Source organism: Charadrius vociferus, unplaced genomic scaffold, assembly GCF_000708025.1.
Source record: "Charadrius vociferus isolate BGI_N301 unplaced genomic scaffold, ASM70802v2 scaffold174, whole genome shotgun sequence".
NCBI classification, from domain to species: domain Eukaryota; kingdom Metazoa; phylum Chordata; class Aves; order Charadriiformes; family Charadriidae; genus Charadrius; species Charadrius vociferus.
In genome coordinates, this window is record NW_009648441.1 from 1680126 (window position 1) to 1699343 (window position 19218).

The window sequence follows — 19218 nt, forward strand, 5'->3', positions numbered from 1 at the left end:
AGTTGGACTACACGTTAATTGTTCTTTTTCAGAGAATGTAGATGTTTCTCTGTTAGAGAAGAAAGCCTGTTCACTGCTGTGTCCTTCGGACTACGTCCTACTGTTTAAAAGTCTGAAGTTTTGATACAGTCACTGGAGCCCTCTTCTGCCTTGACAGGTGTAATATTTGCATCAGTTACACCGTCTCGAGGACCTGTGCTTTGCTCAAGGCTGTATCGCTTTATCTCACTAGTGTCATTACTAGCATTCATATGGCAGAGCTGTTACCTCTCTTTGTTCAGTTGTACCATTCCTAAGGAGAAATTAATTTGAACAGCGAAACTGTTGAAATCTTGTCATGGAGTCATCTCTGAAAATCATCTGCATATTTACATTGCTCCTGAGATGTTTTTACTCCGTCAAAAAACACTTACTGCCACTTCTGCTATATCCATAGCTGGAGTATGTCTTAGCACTCTCTGCTTATTTTCATGTGTAATTTGAAAATGAAAAATAATAAGGGTCTTTTTTTATTCCTAAAAGAACAGAACCCTTAAAGAGAGTCAAAGAACACCTTAGGAGTTATTTTGCAAAAGGACTTCTTTGCATCAATTTGTTCTTCAATGTTCTCCCAGCGATCACTTGAAATTTGGGGGATCATTGTAGAATACTTCGGTCTTTTTTGAGACAATAGCTGTCCGTTGATTGTCACTGGTAGCTTGTCTTTTGCAACAGATCTTGGTGGTGTCTGAAGGAAGAATATGAGTTATTTGGTTTTGAAGTTATGGTGACAGCGGCTGTTGGTTTCAGCTGGGATAAGACACCACTATTGTGCAAAGAAGAGTTCCTGCCCTCCAGTTGCGAGTGTGCTGGCTTCTTTCCTGATGTGAACACAGTTATTTATGGCACTGTTCTATCAGTTGGATGGGGAGTAGAGATCTGAGCTAGTTAGTTAAAACTAACCCAGAAAAAAATAATTATTAGCTGAATTAATTGTAAAACCCGTCATGGGACATAAGAGACTGTGTGGGCAGGTAGGCAGAGGAAGGGTGGTCTGGGGTGGAAATGAATGCCTGAGAGCAGGGGAATGGGAGGGCTCTTTTCTTGTGGCAGTTCTAAGTTAACCTGATTTGAAATAAATGGTGAAACTGTGCTGTGAAGTTTGGAATGCATTGCATTTGCTTTTATACCTTGAACCCTCTACTTTTAAGATGTAGCAGTTGTATTCTCAAATTGCATAGTTGGAGTTTCTTAAAGCATCATTTTGAGTTTGTCAGCTCTGTATACAGGAAGCTTTTGCAACAGAGACACAGTACAATCCTTGTACAGGAGTCTTCACTTTTCTGCCTCTTTCCTTTCAACTGGGGTTGTTGCAGTGTTGGGTTGAAATTTTTGAAATTTCACTGTGTTGGTACTGGTGAACAGACCTTACCTGCAGGCTCTGTGAAGTGAACCTGAATTCAGGCAGACATACATTTAACGTAAACTTCAGTAGAAGCAAAGGGGAAGCTGTAGACCTTGTATGGCTATCAGCAAAAGAAAAAGAAAAAAAAAAATCCACTAAAACACAAAAACCCCAGAAAATGAAAAGTTAGCACTTTCTCTTCTGAAATCTACAAGCAAATTCCCTAGCTTTTCAGTGAAGTAGAAGGAATGTTAAAAAAAAAAAAAAAGGTTAGGCCAGCTATGTAGAAACATTTGACAATTTGGCAGAAGTTTCTTCATTTTAAATCTGAATAATGTGATGTATGACCCATGTGCTCTGATTTTTTTTTTTTTTATTTTTTTAATTTTACATGCTTTTCATGCATGTAAAATTGGAGGATCTCCCTTATGAAGAAAGGCTGAGAGAGCTGGGACCCTTTAGCCTGGAGAAAAGAAGGCTGAGGGGAGACCTTATTACTACTTACAAATATCTAAAGGGTGGGTTGAAGGAGGATGGAGCCAGACTCTTCTCGGTGGTTCCCAGTGACAGGACGAGGGGCAACGGGCACAAGTTGGAAGTTCCATTCAAGTACAAGAGAAAACTTCTTTATGGTTAGGGTGACAGAGCACTGGCACAGGCTGCCCAGGGAGGTTGTGGAGTCCCCTTCTCTGGAGATTTTCAAGACCCACCTGGATGCAGTCCTGAGTAATGTGCTCTAGGCAATCCTGCCTTAGCAGGGGAGTTGGACTAGATGATCTCTAGAAGTCCCTGCCAACTCTGAAAATTCTGTGATTCTGTGTGATTCAAAGCTCAGTAAAATGGAATATGTATGTCTAAGTATGCCTTATAACAAATTGCCATGAAGTGCTCATAAATTACACATTTGCAGATGACAGCTCTTGCAGGTAAAGTGGTTCATCCAGATACAGTGCCAAAGTCAGACATGAGCAGCAATTGGATTTTCTGATTTCGGAAACATACAATTACTCTTGTATATAAAAGGAAGCTGTATGTATGCCTATAACATATTAAGAGATAAAATTATTTACTGTCATAATTTCACCAGGAAGGCCTGCATTTTACAGATGGTAATAAATTCATTTAGCGTTTGCACTAGCATACCACATCATCTTTAAGATCTGGTGTCACAGATGCAGAGCAGCTGAAGCATACTGTTGATGTAGATTCTGGTTAGTGTTTTCAGCGTTATTTTTTCAGCTGCCTTAACCAGGAAGTTAAATGGATGTAAATTTCTAGAGATCATATAAGATGATTCTTAGTTTCTCTGACAGAGGTAACAAACTTGAGTCTTCAGAGACTTTAGAATCACAGAATCACAGAATGGGTAGGGTTGGAAGGGACCTCTGGAGATCATCTAGTCCAACCTGAGTTCTCCTGGGCCATGCTTGCCACAAAGTAGGATCCCCTTTGCTGTTTTCAGACTAGTTGAGGCAGACGCAGAGAGGTGAAGGAGAGGCTGGGTTGGTTTAAACCGTGTCACCTTGTTGCTGGCTGGGTTTAAACCGTGACACCTTGTTAACTTTAATACTTCAAGGACAGTTTTAAAATATTTTTGACAACTGAGATGTACGTGTGCCACAGTTTCTATTTGATTGATAAGAAGGTGGTTTACTCAAAGACTTATTTATAGCATGTTGAAATCTGGGCTCTCATAGATGCTATTAAATATTTAGATTTAACGCTTCCTTCTAACAAATTGTTCTGGATATGTTGTGGCTTTTTCTTTTTGGTTTTGTTTTGGAAGGACCTGACTAATTGTATTTAAAAAAAAAAAAAAATGTTGAAGACTTTGTGTCACCAATGAAGAGTTTCAGAAATTGTGAGATAACTTCTTTATAGCACAAAGATTTCTGTGGGACAGGTCTAAGACTGAAGAGACCAACAAGGCTGAGGAAGTTGGTTTGACAAAAGCATAAGGGTTTAGTGGGAACAAATGTATCTTTAGTGCAACCAGGAGAAGGGAGAAGTGCTGGGGTGTTCTTGTTGCACTCTCGTGATCATTGCAGTACAGATAGCACTTCATCTTTCCAGCTGCCTGGAGGCCTCCATTGCCAAAGACCCTGTTGTAATTGTTCATGTTCTAAATTCTCAAAATCTAACCACAGATAACTTGCACGTTTGGATTAAAGTGGTATTTATAGATTGATTTTTTTTTTTCACCCCTTATTATGTTTATAACTGATGGTTGACAGAATCAATTTCAATTAATAAACAGGTTCTTGTTACAAAAAATCTTACGTTCCTTTGGTATCCTCAGAAAAAGCAGTCATGAATTAAATGTCACAGAAAATGCAGAAAATTAAGACTTTTGAGTAGCTGAAGTACGAAAACGTACTGAGATTTTAATGCAAACTCATATTTAGCATTCTTGCTATGGCTTTTGGTTTTGCGGTCTTCTCTCCTCCTTGCCAAATTTTTTTTACATCAGAAGTTTACATTTCTTATAACGAAAACACAGGTGAGTATTTCACTCTTCAAAATCTGTAGATTCTATATATTTTGGTCTGTGATTTCCCACTTTAATATTATAGAAGGTTATCTAAACGGTGAAGTACTCAGGCAGTTTTCACTGAGGCTGCCACATATTTGTAAATATTCCTTCCCCTTCTTCATCCACCATACAATGTTTGTCTGTCAAAGGCTTGATTTGTTTTTTCAGGTCATTCTTTAAAGCTGTGTTTTGTTTTGTTTTTTCCCCCCATATTTTCCCTTTCCCTCTTCTTGGGGGAAAATGGCAGACAACAGCTGTTCCTAGTTAATCTGTTAAAGTAATCTCACATTTTGAACAACAGCGTTGATGTTTGAGGTTTATTATGCACTCATAACTTCCAGTGAGTGAATTTTAAATAAGATAACTTTGATTCAGCAGTCATTTGGGAATCTATGTGTGCCTTTGGTGGGAAAGGACGGCAAAAATATACAAACTGCCCATAGAAATAATAATGAGTATAGTGCCCAAAGAAGCAAAAACTTGGGAGTCTTGCAATTCTTGCTCGTAGTTCAGAAGAGAAGATTCTACCTGATAGTTCAATAGTAGAGGAGGTTTCTTTTCTGGAAGGCTTTATCGAATCAACAGAGGGAAGAAACTGCGCTTAGAGGCTTTAGTTCCAGAAGGGGCCACTTTCTGTACAGACTGTGTTCCTCTTCGAAGTGCAATGAAAACCTTTCCATTAATCGTCTGGCTCCATGATTCATGTTGCATGTCTTCCTGTCCTCTCTGCCCTCCTGCCAGAGTTCCTGAAACTCCAGAGACACAAGCAGTCTAACTAAAAGCATGAAACGTAAAATGGGAAGTTAACATCAGCAAACTTTGCATTTATCTTTTCTAAGAGGGTGTGTGTGCCACCAGTTCTGCAATGATGTTACTGTTAAGACTCCTCTGAGGAGAGGAATTCAGGGATAGTTTGTTCCCTGATAGAGCTTAGATCCAAGCTAAAATAGTGGTTTTAGGAAACTTTATGCCTTTCTCAAGTAAGGGTGAAAAGCTGGCATGATACACCAGGTGAGATATACCAGTTTTACAGTATAATTTTTGTGATAGTATTACTAAGGCACAGGTTTTCATTCAGTTATAAGATGCTCTGCGTGTGTAAGTGCGCTAGTGCTGTAAAAATGATACAGCACTTAGCTGTGTGCCTGCTGGCTCAGGAAGCTGTGGTCACACTTAAGAAAGAACTTTGTTTTGTGGCCAGCATGTTGGACATATATTCAACAGAACTGAATTGCATTGCGAGACTTTCTATTTGGTTTTTAGTAATGTAAGATGGTAAGCAACCTAAAAGCTAGGAATATAAAATACTGAGGCTAAGATCCAGTAATGAATATGAGATGCTGTTATTTTCATCCGGAAAGCCATGTAAGTATGTAGGAGAGGAAGAGTTTAAGCAGCCTATTTCACATCACAGACCAGTGGTTTTAATCCGGTGAGAATGAGCAGGTATAGAAATGTAAGCAGATAAAGAAAATGAATGAACAGGTAAAAGTGGAAAAGGGCAAAGAAAAAGTAGTTGGTACATAGAATGGTACAGCTTTTCATAGGTAAAAGGTTATTTTTGATAGAGGATGTGGTCTGATGCTTGAGCAGTTTCTCTCAAGGAGTTTATGCCTGGAACCCCTTGTACAGTAAAGAACAGTCTGGGATTTTTGTGTCTAAATGCATTAAATGACAGATGTGATGGATGCTTATTCTTTTCATACGGAAAAACTGCATAAAGGGTTCAGTGTTAAGTTTTGAGTTGTGTTATTTGTGGCACTAATGGCTTTGCAGTTTTTCAAAACAGCTTTATAGTTCCCAGAATGCTATTGCTAATAAAATTTAACAGAGTTTCTTTGATTGTTTTAGAGGTGTATTTGATGCTTCCCTCAAAATGGCTGGGTTTTATGGACTCTACACTTGGCTGACTCACACTATATTTGGGATTAACATAGTCTTCATACCATCTGGTAAGAATTTGAACAATTATAATCTATTTATAGATAATACTACATAATTATTTATTGTACAAGATAAAAGTAGGATTAAGTGTTGTTGGTAAGATTAGTGGAAGTTATTTTTAGAGAACATTAAATCAGAAGCTGGCAACTATAAGAATTAGAGTTGAATAGGCAACCTTAATATGGCTGATTTGGGCAAATGTCTTAACAAACTTTCTAATTACACAATTGGCTACTTTTTTATCCTAACACCTGAGTCTATTGATGAACTCAATATATGATATGGACTTAATGAGTGGCTAGCTATTCAGAATTTTCTTTATTTCCTGTTGAATATGTAACCTGATTTTTATTTCTTGTTTATTGTTCAAACCCCACTGTGAAAATACTATGACAATTCAATACTTCCGTGATATGCATTGTGGTTCCAAAAAACTTCTTACTGTTGATTGATTCTTCCAAGTTTAATTAGATCTATGGTTGTTTAAATTATTCTATGAAGACTGTACAGCTTTTCATAGCTCTTACTTTCAAAATACTTAGTTCCAACTGTGAATGTATGTAGTACTGCTGTAGTACTGCTGAAAACTATTCCAGGGGTGTTTCAGGATCGCCATGGGTAGGGTGGAGAGAAGTCCCAGATTGCTATCTTACCTCTGAGCCTTGCCTTTTTATGTTTTCACAACACATCCCTGCCAGCTGTTTTACTTCTGCTGTCTGATGGATGTATTTTTTCTCCTTTCAGTCCAAGTCCAGGTTTTAACTTCATTCTGCCTGCCTTGGCTTTTGTTTCTTCCATAGTTTACAAGTGCTGGTTTTTCAAGATGCCTACATTCGGGAAGATGTGGTATCATGAAAATGCACGATAGAGGTGTGCTGCTTTTTCTCTGTACTGTTGCCTGACTGTATTACCAGCCTCTGGGTTTCTGTTATCCTTTAATCTTAGCTTTGGAAATGGCTGAACAGTTTTCACTGAAGAATCTTCTCCCCTGTTCTTCTTTTGCCTCTCTTCCCCTAAAAATAATAATCATAATAGTAATTAAAAAAAGTATTGTACCTTCCTGTATGAGCGAACAGAAGGAGAAGCTATAAAGCAACAAAACCCACTATAATAGGAAATGGCTGTATTGTAAAGTGCAACTACCTTAAAGGCATTTATTGTCATTAGACCTACTTAGAAGGTAATCATTCTTTTTCTTTCAGCTGCATGCAAAATCTTAAAAGTTTTTGCTTTCTGGTTAATGACACCAAAAAAGAGGAAAAAAAATTAATTATTTTCTGTATTATGTTCATTTCTGTTGCATTAAATTAGAATGACAGGAGTACTGCATCACTTTAGATTACAATGGGTATTTGTATAATCAGAAAGTTGTGTGCCTGTGTGCACATGTGTGCATACAGAAATATATAAGTCATGGATTTTAGAATTGCCTGGTTTCTCACAGTACTACCTACATTACTGTGGTTGACTGCAGGAGATCTGGTAAGTTACAATGAGACTTACGCTTGTATCCCTTTTTGCACGCAGCTGCTGATTTGTAGTTATGTAAAAGTTTGAAATGTGCATGATTGGTATAACTTTAAAATTATCTGACTTGGTGCCTCTTTTGGAAGTAACTCCTTATGAGTAATAGTTGATGAAGCTTTCTGTATGGGGAATACTGTTGTTTTTTTTTTTTTCTGAACTTCTTCAGTGTCTTATTTACAACAATTGATAGAAGTGGGACTACCGGTGTGGCAAAAGTGTCGGAATTTAACTGTAGATATATTTGTGAAATATGTTTCTCTGGTCTTTTTCTCACCTCTGCTTCTGTGTGCTCTAGCATTAGCAGCAATCCTTGGAGCAGTGCCGTTTCTGGGGACGTACTGGGCAGCCATCCCTGCAGTCCTAGATTTGTGGCTTGTGCAGGGACAGGGATGCAAAGCCATTTTGCTCTTGGTTTTTCACCTCTTGCCAACCTATTTTGTAGACACAGCAATTTATTCAGATATATCGGGGTAAGTACATTGAAGACTTTTTAAAGTTAATATTGTAAAAATACTTAACGATCATCGATGCCTTTAATTAAACTTAATTTTCTGAAGCGTGCAGAACAGTATCTTCAAGCATAGGAATAGGTATAGTGGTACCACCTGATAGTAAGAAGTCCTACTGGCCTAAGTGCCTTTACTTTCCCAGGCTTCTTTTCTGTGAACTTTGTCACTTCAGAGGTCTTGAATTCTTTCTCAAAGTCAGCAAAATCAACTGTTTTGGTTCTTAAAGTAATTCTAAGAATACCTTCGCTATTTATCTAATCATTGGCTAAAGACGTGTAGCATTTTCCTTTACATTACTAATGCCAGACGATGCTGCAGAACAAACGAGATCCATGAACTAGTTAAAGACCTGAAAAAAATACTTCAATTTTTCAGAATGGTTTGTGAGAATTTTGAAGATTTTTTTGAAGCCAGCCCTTGTGTTGTGTCACCATAGCTTAGTGTAAAAATCTATTGATTATGGAATGATCTTTAAATGCTTTGAGACAGATGAAATTGCGAAACTGGAGATAGGCTCCTACTGAGACGGTAGCCAGTGCTATTTTCTGGTTGTGGGAGGTAGGCAGAGATTTCTTGAAAAATCTTGCTAGGTGTTTGGCTGTCTCTATTGACTAGAAAAGCCTCCTGGTTTCAGCTTTGAGTTTGTACACAGAGAAACAAACTCCAGACTATGGAGACAAAGTCAATGTCTGCAGTTGTACCTGGAGTGCAACTGAAATGTCCACTGGTGTTCTCTGCTGCTGCCATATCTAGTGGATCCCTGTATGCAATTCAGATTAGAAGATAAAGCAGCAGTGTTTAACAGACATGGCAAAGATACGAACTGTCAAGTTTAATATGTGCAAGACACATTCGCAAACGCATACAAGATAGATACAAAGTTGTACCCCTCTAGTCACTGCTTCAGTCTTGATCATCAAAAGCAATCCTAGTAAGCTGTTTGAATTGAGAACTTCATGGTCCAGACTTAGTTACACGCTGGTACTAGTTCCTCATTTGCACGGATTTTTATTATAGTGGAGTTAATGTAGAATAAGGATATTTAGTATTTCAGTTCTGTGTTAAGTTAGAAATTAATAATTTTGGTCACCAAATATAATTACACTGAGCAGAGAGAACCTAATGATACTATGCACAATATTAATAATAATTTTCATAGACTGTTGCACTAGTTATTTTGCATGAATTAAAGATAACAGGTGAAGTATAATCAAATTACAATTTGTTTCCAACAATAAGTCATGGATAAATTTAAGGCTAGTAGCTATTTAACCAGCCGATAGTTCTGCTTATTTGAATACATTTTTTGACTGTAGGGGATGCAGGCTCTGTTTACTGTCCAGAAAATATATGTGGCAGGAATAGATTTTTCTGATGGTGGAGCAAAATTATATTCTTCCCATTAAATAGAACAGTGATCATCATGCTGTCTTGCAGATTAGATTAAATCTATTTGAAATAGCTATAATTAGGTTATGCAGGGTTTTCCAAATGCATTAAATTTATATTGTAGTCCTATTTCATCAGGTGATCTGTTGTTTAATTTAGCAAACTAGCCAGAAGATCGCTTAAACTGATGCAAATGCTGGAAAAAAATTTTAAGTTTTTAAAGGTATAGAAATGAATCGTGTCTACTATTGGAGAAACATAAAACTTTAAGGTTAAGTCAGTCCCCTCAAAAAACAATCTGGCTCTACCAGTAGGTTTAATTTGATCTAGGTAAGACATGATTGAAGTGTGTATGATGTAATAAGTCTCGTTGCATGGTCTCATTCCACACACAGTTCTGATGAAGGCAAAGACTGCCAATGTGGGAGTTGAGTAGAAGTCAGGACCATGGTAGAAACCTGGCAGAAACTGCTGGACCTCTAAACTGACTAGCTGGTATTTTCACTCCATTACACTCAGAATTTAGAACAACTTCTAAAGGTGCAAAGTTTCAACTGTAGCTTTTCTCATATAATTCTGTATTACCATCATTATTTTAGCTAGAATAAAGATTAAGCATGATGAGCAGGTTTTGTGTAAATGCTGTTGATAGGATTTGTGTTGTGCATCTAAACAGAAACATGGAAAAGAAAAATGCAGTGGCTTATCTGCTGCCATAATAGCTCTTATCAAAAGCTCCATTGGCCCCAACTTTCCAGGAAATATTAATATGTTCATAAAAATCTGGTTTTATTTTTCATCTGAAAACATTAAAAGCTAATGATAACAAACAGTCTGAGAAGTTGTTTTGTAACAAAATGAGAAGACATGACTTTATTTAAAGAATACGTGCTAATTATTCTTTGAAAGATGCAGTGCAGGTTGCCATCGTCGTGTAAGTTAACATCTTTGCTCAGGGGCGCTTATAGTACATGTTGCTAGTTGTCTTAAAATTTAACCATTCTTGACAATAAAGCATAAACATTCTTTATAATCAAACATCTTTCCATTTTCAAAATAGAAATATTTTGCCGGAGACTCCATCAGACATTCTTCAGCAGATGTCTATAAAATAGCTACTCTATTGTGGATATTACCAGCGTTATATGCTGTAAAACATTGTTTGATCTGTTGTGCAAATATAGTGCAGAATACAGCTTGGAATATTTGTGCAGTCATTCAAACAGCAGCCTATAGTGTAAATATGGGGATCTATAGCTACCTATGTAATTTTCTAAGCTTAATAAAACTGTATGATTATTTCACATTTCATAATTGATAGTAGCACTGTTTGTTGTTCTTAATTTAATTTTATTTTGCTTGTGCCATAATTCCAGAGGTGGTCATCCTTACCTGACAGGTCTCGCGGTAGCTGGTGGAGCATATTACCTGGGACTGGAAGGAGCCATCATAGGACCAATTCTACTTTGTATACTTGTGGTTGCTTCCAACATATATAGTGCCATGTTGGTGAGTCCAACAAATTCCGTGCCCACTCCATCACAAGCAGCATGGCCGTTACAGATTTACCGGTAAGTTACAAATGTCTTACATGTATGCATTATGTTTTTGCATGGATCAGTATATGTACATATAGGTATAGAGAATGTGTACATGAGTTTTGTATGAGTGTTCATACACACCTACACGTATATTGAAGTATTTGGAGAGGATTCGGCTATCCTATAGTCTAGAAATAAAAATTACTGGAACTTACAAACTTGAAATGTTTGTTTAATGTCTCTCAGCTTCTTGCAGAAGGCTCTTCTAGAAAATTCACTGATACCTTTGTATCCTATAATTTATATGTTGCTGTTGTGCTGGAGATGATTTTTCTGTGTAAAACTATTATTCATGGAAATCAAATAGTCAGTGTTCATTGCCTTTAATAAGAGGCCTGCCTGCAAATACCACATTTTTATATGTTACTGTACAATACTGCAAAATAAAAATAAACATACTTGAATTTAAAAAATGGGACAACATTATATGCCATTATTCCATTAAAAGTATGGTCTTGATTAATCTGTTTATTGAAGTTACTGAACCTGGAATATAGAAATGTATCTTTAAACTGTACAGTTAAGGAATGGGATGAATAAACTCTTAATTGAATACTTAATTAGAGTTGGAAATCATATTGTGAAGTTATTAATGACAGTAGCCATGTTAATGTCTCTACTGTCTTTTTCAATTACATAGGTTAGCTCATTATACATATATCTTAAAGAGAATTCCATGCTTGTTAGAAATAATCCTTTGCTTCATTCACATGAATAATGCTGTCATCTTTCATGTGGGTACTTAGGAGAAAAACCACTAATTGGACCTGTCTGTAGTCTCTGACTTGTAGAAGTTACGTTCCAAGACTTTCCATATACGCCTTAGCTAGAGCTTCCCACAGTACACACAAAAATTTGCATGTGTGTTTGTTTACTGTTTCATTTGCAGGAAAATAGATGTTTCTAATCACTCAAGAGATTTGAGTCTTACTGTTTGTTTTTTTTTTTCCCTCCCTGCCCTCCAGGTCATCTAGAGAGAGTCCTGAGGAGATAAAAATGGCTGCAGAGTGATGAAGGTGCTGCACGTAGTCAGCATTAGAGAATCGCTGTCTTCTGTCTTGAGTTCACAACAGCCGTGGCCTCCTGTCCTTTGCCAGCTGTGCCTGGGGGCAGCTCACAGGGAAGCATAGCTTGCGTTTTAGGAGAGAACACTTCTCAAACATCTGCTGGCCTTACATTATTGTGCACTTTGCCTCTATCGAGAGAGAATGTCTACTTCCCGTGGCTTTACACACTAACACACGGTTCAACTGCCTTGTTGAAGACCTTGAAGACCTTCTGTCTTCATAAAAAGAATGGTTAAAAGGACAGGTGTATCCACTGGAGTCATTATTTTACCTGCTGAAATTACAAACTTAGCTGTTATTTATTGGGTTATTTGTGTTATTAAATTGTAGTAGCTTTAAAGAAAGCTAATTCCAAAATATTTATTCTCAGTTAATTTGGTGGCAGAAAAGGTGTAAACCACTCATTGTAGAATACAGTTGTTTGCTGCTCCACAAAGTATTTCTTTAGAGGCTTTAACTGTCATCTGTAACTTATTATAACACTTAAATATTATCCTCTTATACACACTGAAATTTAAAGTTGTTGGAGACTGGTATTTCTAGTATCTTCCTGAAATTAGTAGATGTGCAAATTGTTAAATGTGGGGTTTCCTCATATTGAAACGGGAGGACGGTTACATAGCTTAAATCTTGCCATCATTTGCAGTGAAATCTGATAGTATTTTGCTGTTTACCCGTCATCCCAGTGGAGTCATCTTGTGAACTAATTTTAATCGAAGGCCTCAAGTGTTTTCAGGCAGAGGTAATGTATGATTGCCATGCCTACTTCCAGTAATAGGAAGAAGTTGAATGGGGATTGTTGGTTTTCAAGTGCTGTCGCTGAGTTCAATTAACTTTTCAAACAAATTTAAGTTTATTTCCAGAGAGGAAGGGCAGAGAGCGTGGATTTTGTTTTAGTTCAGTTTGTTTTTCATCCCCCTGTAATCCTTTGGCCAAATAATATACAAGATATACCTTATATCTTAGTAAGATAAGATGTATCTTCATAATAGAGTTCTTAAATTCCTGAAATGGTGTGTTGCCTAGGTCACAGCACCAAACTACTCTCGTGCTTTTATTCCATACATAGTTTTTTGCCTAAATTGCAGTTTTGGTCTTTTGTATTGATTGTTGGAATATTTTGACACAATGGATCTTTGTAAGTGGATCCTTTTTATAAATAGGAAGTGGGTTTTTTGGTAGAAGTTTCATACTTGAACAGCTTTTCCACAAATACATTGAGGCCCTAGGTACAAGGTAGCAGATGCACATGCTTAACCAAAGAACCACCTTTCAGTTTCTAGTAACTTCTCTTGGATTTATTTCAGAGTTTGATAATGAGTTATACAAAATGCAGGCATACTTCGCATTTATTGTTGACAGTAATGCAACTGTTGGAAGAACAATCTGTTCTTATCTAGGGATAAGGATATCTAAGATTTGTGTACAAACAGCTCTCGGTAACTTGGATGTTTGTTTTAGTCAAGTTGCAGAAGTGCTGATAGATTTGGAAGGCTCCTATTTTCACGAGACTGCATGTATTTTTACATTATTTCTGAAACTACATTGCCATAGAAAGTGATTGGAAAGTATTCTGGTACTTCCTAAGCAAGCAAGTCCTGGTACAGGTTTGCAATAAACAGGCTGCCTATTAAGACACAAATAGCCTACTCCTCACATTCTCAAAATTAGCTGCTGCAATTTTACTGATGAAATTTAATGCTTAAATGTGGGGTTTCAAGCATGCTGGTTTTGCACTTGCAAACTTGCAGGTATGTGTTTGGATGACAGACTCAGGCTTAATTTAGTGGTTTGACTCAAGTTCACTGAAATACGGAAACATCCCATTTAATATTTTAAATTCTGAAAGACCTATACATCAGTTCCAGCTATCTGAATAGGAAGAATGTGTTGCTGGAATTGACTAACTGTGCTGTGTTTTAATTTCCTTGGTTTTGTGGATCACGTAAGATCTTCAGTGAAACACATTTTCATAATTGTTGCTGACTGGTGTGGAGGATGACAAAGAACCTAAGGCTGTCCCATTCCCACAACATTCTAACCAGCTTGAATGAGACTGCCGTGATACTTGAGAAAGTTCTTTGTTATATTACTTTTTTAGTTCAGAAATTTGCACTGAAATGTTGTGTTCTCATTATAGCATTTAAAGAAGATTGCTAGCAAGAAATGTGCATCTTTAATGTATTTCTGTTTTTCCATTGCTCCTCTTTACTCACCGATCAAGACACTGTATTGTCCAAACTCGCTATCCCAGTTATTTCTGAGACAATCTTTCAGGTTCCTGTGGTACTCAACGTAGTCATTTTAAGAGTCATTATAAAGTATTCGTTTCTTTGTTTTTAATTTTTCCTCTTCTCCCTCCCTCTTCACCTGACCTCCTTAGATCAAAGAAAGGTCTCTGCTGTGAAGATTAAAATGGTATTTCAGGCACAGTTGTCTTCAATTATGGCAAATCAGTAAAATCAGCTGAGAAGATACGTTGTTATTTTGAAAAGTTCCTTTCCCAATGTGAAGAGAAATCATTTTGTGTAGAGAATTCATATCTGATGTAGTGTTTTTAGTTGGCCCTGATTGTAAATGAGGCTTCATATTGATGCTTCCTGTTTCAAATTCAGCTAAGACTTGCCATGAAGAACCTGCAGTAGTACAGTCTTTCTCAGTAAATGTAGCTTAAGGAGCTCATGCTCTGTGCCATGCCTGACTGAGGAACGAATTGTATGGTTCAGTAATGGTGTACTGCCAAAAGGAAAAGAAAAAGAAACAAAACCTTCAGTAATACCTTCTTAGAATATGAAATATTTGCTGAATTTTGCCATGTTAAAGAAAAAGGCCAAAACACCACCTTATGAAAAAGCATACCTTGATTATTTAGGGTTTGTCTTTAGTGTTTAATTACCAGTAGAAATAGGAAAAAAACCTTGTCCTAGCATATTTAACAATCCATATTCTTTTCTGAAAAGACTCAGCCTTTTTAAGAACAGTTTAGTTTAGATCAATCTCACATTAATGTGAAAATAATGGTCATTTTGACTTCTGGTCGTTTTAACATACCAGTTCCTGATTATTTTGCCTCATCTGCAAAAGCAAGCAGCAGCTCTGTGGGATAAGCTTTTAAATGGCCTGTGTGTTTCAGGAAAAAAAAAAAAGGGGGGCAAAACTCCTCACACACCCTTTTCTGTATTGGCATTAAACTACAGTTTTCTGTGGAGAGACCATCTTTTTCGTAATGCTTATGGGCAAGAAGTTGATGGTCTTTAGCTTTACTGTAAACAGTCATTCCAGGAGCAGGTTTTTACTTGTATTTAGTGCATTTAGTATTCAGTTTGAAGAAAAACAATTTAGAATTCAGAAGGGAATGCTTGTAGTAAACCAAGATAATGTGGTCTCATGGTATTGTAAAATATGACTGTGCTTTTTTTTTTTTTTTTTTTTAATCATTGTCCTCTAGCAAATCGGGCTTGTTGCAAGTAAGTGTAGTGCCAAAGGGCTAGTGGTCACTGTTTCTTGCACTGAGTCTAAGTTACCCCTTCCACCCCTTCCTGTACCTTAGCTGAATGGTACTGTGCTGCAGCAGAGCTAGCAGCAGTGAATGTGTGCCGTTTACAGCCCAGCATGTTAACTTCAGGTCACTGTAAATACTCGTTTAATTGAATACGTGAAGCAACAAGCTGCAGTGGGCAAGAATCTGGCACGCATTGATTTTGCCAGCCTTTCTGCAATGTGGTGACTCTCAGCATAGATGCACCATCACCAGTTGAGAGCAGTAGTGTCTTAATTTGAAAGACTGCTTTAAAAAAAAAAAAAAATTTAAGATTATAGTCATATAGACAATATACACTTTTCAGAAATTCATTTGATACTCATGTATCTAACAAGTCAGATATTTCCAGGCACAATGGTTTGTATTTGCTGCTGATCTAGGGTACAAACCACGACATTAGGCTTGTCTGATTTCAAGGACTATGTGGCTTCTCTTCAAGACTTTGGGGAGGAAGATGTGTGTATTTTGTCAATGATTATTTGATTAGGAAGTCCATGATCTGTTTAATAAAATAAGAAAAAAGCATTGCCTAGGAAAATTGAATGCTGTCTCCAGTATCATATATTGTGGGTATCGGCGTAACTTCTGAAATAGGTGTATGGCTGCCATGTTAAACGTTGTTCTTCAGAAAGCCTGAAAAGACAAAACTGAATGAAATTGTTCCCCAGTAAAACCAGCAGCAGAATTGCTATGCTGCTAATCCCTAGTACTGGTGACAGAACACTGCAAAAAGTGCTGCCTTTCCTACAGACCTGATACGCTAAGGATGGGAAAGTACCATTGTTCTACTGAGACTCTGTGGCTTTGCATCAGCGGTAGAAGGTGCTCCCACAATTGCCTCTATTCAAACATTGAGTTCATCTCATATTGGCTTAAGTTTGTCACTGCAGATAGTGCCAGCTTCTTGGATACTGCTTCTGGAAACAACTAGAACTTCCTTCAGAAGGTGCTGAAAGCTGCTGGGATTGGAGGTTGTATTCATTATATTTAATAATGGCGGTACCATTCTTTTAGAGATGCAGTTGTTTGCTTTGAAGTTTGCAATTTTACAAGACAAAATTGGTTTCCCAATTAAATAATCTTTGAGTAACAGCTAGCATCTCTTAAATCCACGGATGCGTCATCTTTATAAACTGTCTTGGCTTGTATTTCCTAGGGTTTCTTCTTTCTGTTTCTTATGCTTTTTGGTGAAGCATACTTTGGGAATTCCCTTCTTTTTTCTACAAGACTAGAATTGCGTAAAACTCTCAACAAATGTTAGGGAGGTTTGATCTTTAACCTGATACTATTTATCTGTCACTTTTAGGAAAATACCTTAATGCTTTATGGTAAAATTCTCCAAAATTGCTTTTAAGTGCTAAAATTTGAAATTTAGAAAAAACATACGCAATGTGGAAAATGAACTTGGTATTTTGAAACCAGGAACAATGCCAGAAGTGATGAGCATATTCAGGGATTCTGCATTGGGTTTGTAAATGTATATATGCAGCATTATATAAATAAGAGCAGTGTTTGTCCTGTTGACACTAACTGAAATTTTGTCCTATGTCTTTTTCTAAAAGATATCTGAGAACAAAAGAGTGCCTGTATATAGTGAAAACAAGCAACATTTTCTAGAATTAATGATTACTTGGTAAACGTCAGGGAAGAGCCAAGCAAATACTGGTAGGGTGACTAGAACTGTTTTGTTGTAGTTGATATAAAATTGGGAAAAGCTGTTCTTCCATCTAGTAATCCATTGCTAAGAGATTACTGTTCCTGGAAGTATTTGCACACATCCACTAAAGAGCTGCCAAAATTAATAGGTCATGAAATACATCTTCAGTTCCCTCGTCTCTTAACCTCTTCCACACCTCATCCACTACCTTGTTTTGAATCTGGTTTAGTACATGAGCGTATTGCTTCGTCCTCTTCTGGGATCGATTCTAGCACCTGAAGGGTGTGCTTTGAATGTCCGTACTGAAATGGTATGTCCAATTCAGGAAGGAATTGCTAATTGGCAAGTAAATGCATCCTTCATCTGCAGCTGGATAGGTTGGGACAAACATAATTCACGTTGCACTGAATTAGAGATTATTCTTTGAATATAGCACTATGTAGCAATACCAAAGCTGGGTTTGAGTTAGAAGCCGGGCACGTATGCTTGCAGCAGGATGCGTTTGCAAGCTAATAAAGGCAGAGTGAGTGCTCTAGCATCCATGTATATATATGAAGAATTTTCAGCATAATGGTCTTAAAGCAAAAATGTTGATTTCTTTTCCTAGCCTCACTTTTTGCCACTTGACTGTTGTATCCAATGAGGACCTAAAGTCACTTTTCATGGTACTGGTGTTATGGTAAGAGGTATCACCAAAAAGTAGCCACAGACCAAAAGTTCATTAAGCATAAGAACTGACATCAAGGCCATAAGGTTGGAAAAACAAAATCTCGATTTTTTTTTTTTTGCCTCCTTTCTGCCAGTCTCAGCCCAAAATTGATACTTTTTCAAGAAGTATCAGTAAAAAATATTTTTGTGTTGTTTGTAACTTAGTGGCTATGTAGACCAATGTTTTCAGTTTCCAGTGTTGTCACTGGTATATTCTGCAAGCGTCCAATTTGTTCAGAGTGTTACCTTTAAAAACAAATTTTCTATGCTTCAGTGATGGTTGGAAACCAACTTTTTATACTAATAGTTAGGTGTTTACCTATATATATATCTGTCTCTTAACTAGTGTTTGATGTTCTGGTTGGAAGACTAGGGAAGGTTTTTTTTTTTTTCTTTTTCCCTTTGGTAAATTTCACCAAACGAAATCCAAAGAAACTTTTGACATCGGGTCCTGAGCCTGGCTAGACCCTACTCAAACCTAACAGTAGATCTTTTGCGTTACAGTGCGTGGGTTGTTCTAAAATGTGCATTCCTACCCAGAACCTGTGGGGCTTCGGAGCAATAACTTCTTTTGTCGATGTCTGTTAACTGTACATGTGATACATCTTCAGAATGGAACTATGTTCAAAACTAATGTTACCATTATTGGTTTTGCTAAAGTACCTGGTTTTGCATGTATAATATTGAAAATATAACCCCTGTGTCCATCTGTGGCAGAACAAAGTGTGTGAGTTAAGGTTAAGAAGTACTCGTGCAGACTGCAGAGGTATTTAAATAATTTTGATTGTATGCACCAGTCCTCTTCCTAATAAAACATTTTTTGTAGCAGGTTTAAGAAGCTTTTAACTTAATATTGTATTCACACTGCAGTCCTTTGTAAGCACAGAATGGTTAATATATTTTGAAATAAAATGCTGTTAATGTAAAGAAAACAGTTTGACTTGAGTGATGGTATCTTTGGAATGAGCCACAAAGGCAGCAGTTAGTCTGATGAAATAACAGGTTTGCTGGAGACAAAGTACAAATGGCAGTGGATCTGCAGCCCCTGTACATAACTTCATTTCACTGAGAGAAGATGTACTTTTCTTTTTTTCCTTCATTTTTTCCATGGGGTAAGGAAGGACACGTGCCTCAATGGTAACTATGGTTCAGCTGACATCTGGCAACTTTGCTACACTGCCTGCAGTAACACAGCCACGCATCCGACCCTACAAAAGCTTACATTCAGCACCTGTAGGTAATTCAAGTTAATTCTGTGATGGCTTACTCTCTGAAATAGAAATGGTTGTTTAGTGTCTAAGCATAATTTTAGATCATTCTATTGACTGTAAAGCAAAAATGATCAAATCCTCCTTGCA

General features: G+C 37.1%; 1 protein-coding gene across 1 annotated transcript in view; it reads left to right on the plus strand.

The window, feature by feature from the left end:
* Positions 1 to 12135, plus strand: part of TMEM245 (transmembrane protein 245) — a 71759-nt gene extending 59624 nt beyond the window's left edge. The window contains exons 15-18 of the mRNA XM_009885452.1: positions 5769 to 5869; positions 7684 to 7858; positions 10663 to 10857; positions 11853 to 12135. Of these exons, the coding sequence (XP_009883754.1) occupies positions 5769 to 5869; positions 7684 to 7858; positions 10663 to 10857; positions 11853 to 11898 (517 nt within the window). The 3' untranslated portion in view covers positions 11899 to 12135. The remainder of the gene's footprint in view (positions 1 to 5768; positions 5870 to 7683; positions 7859 to 10662; positions 10858 to 11852) is intronic.
* Positions 12136 to 19218: the final 7083 nt, after the last annotated feature.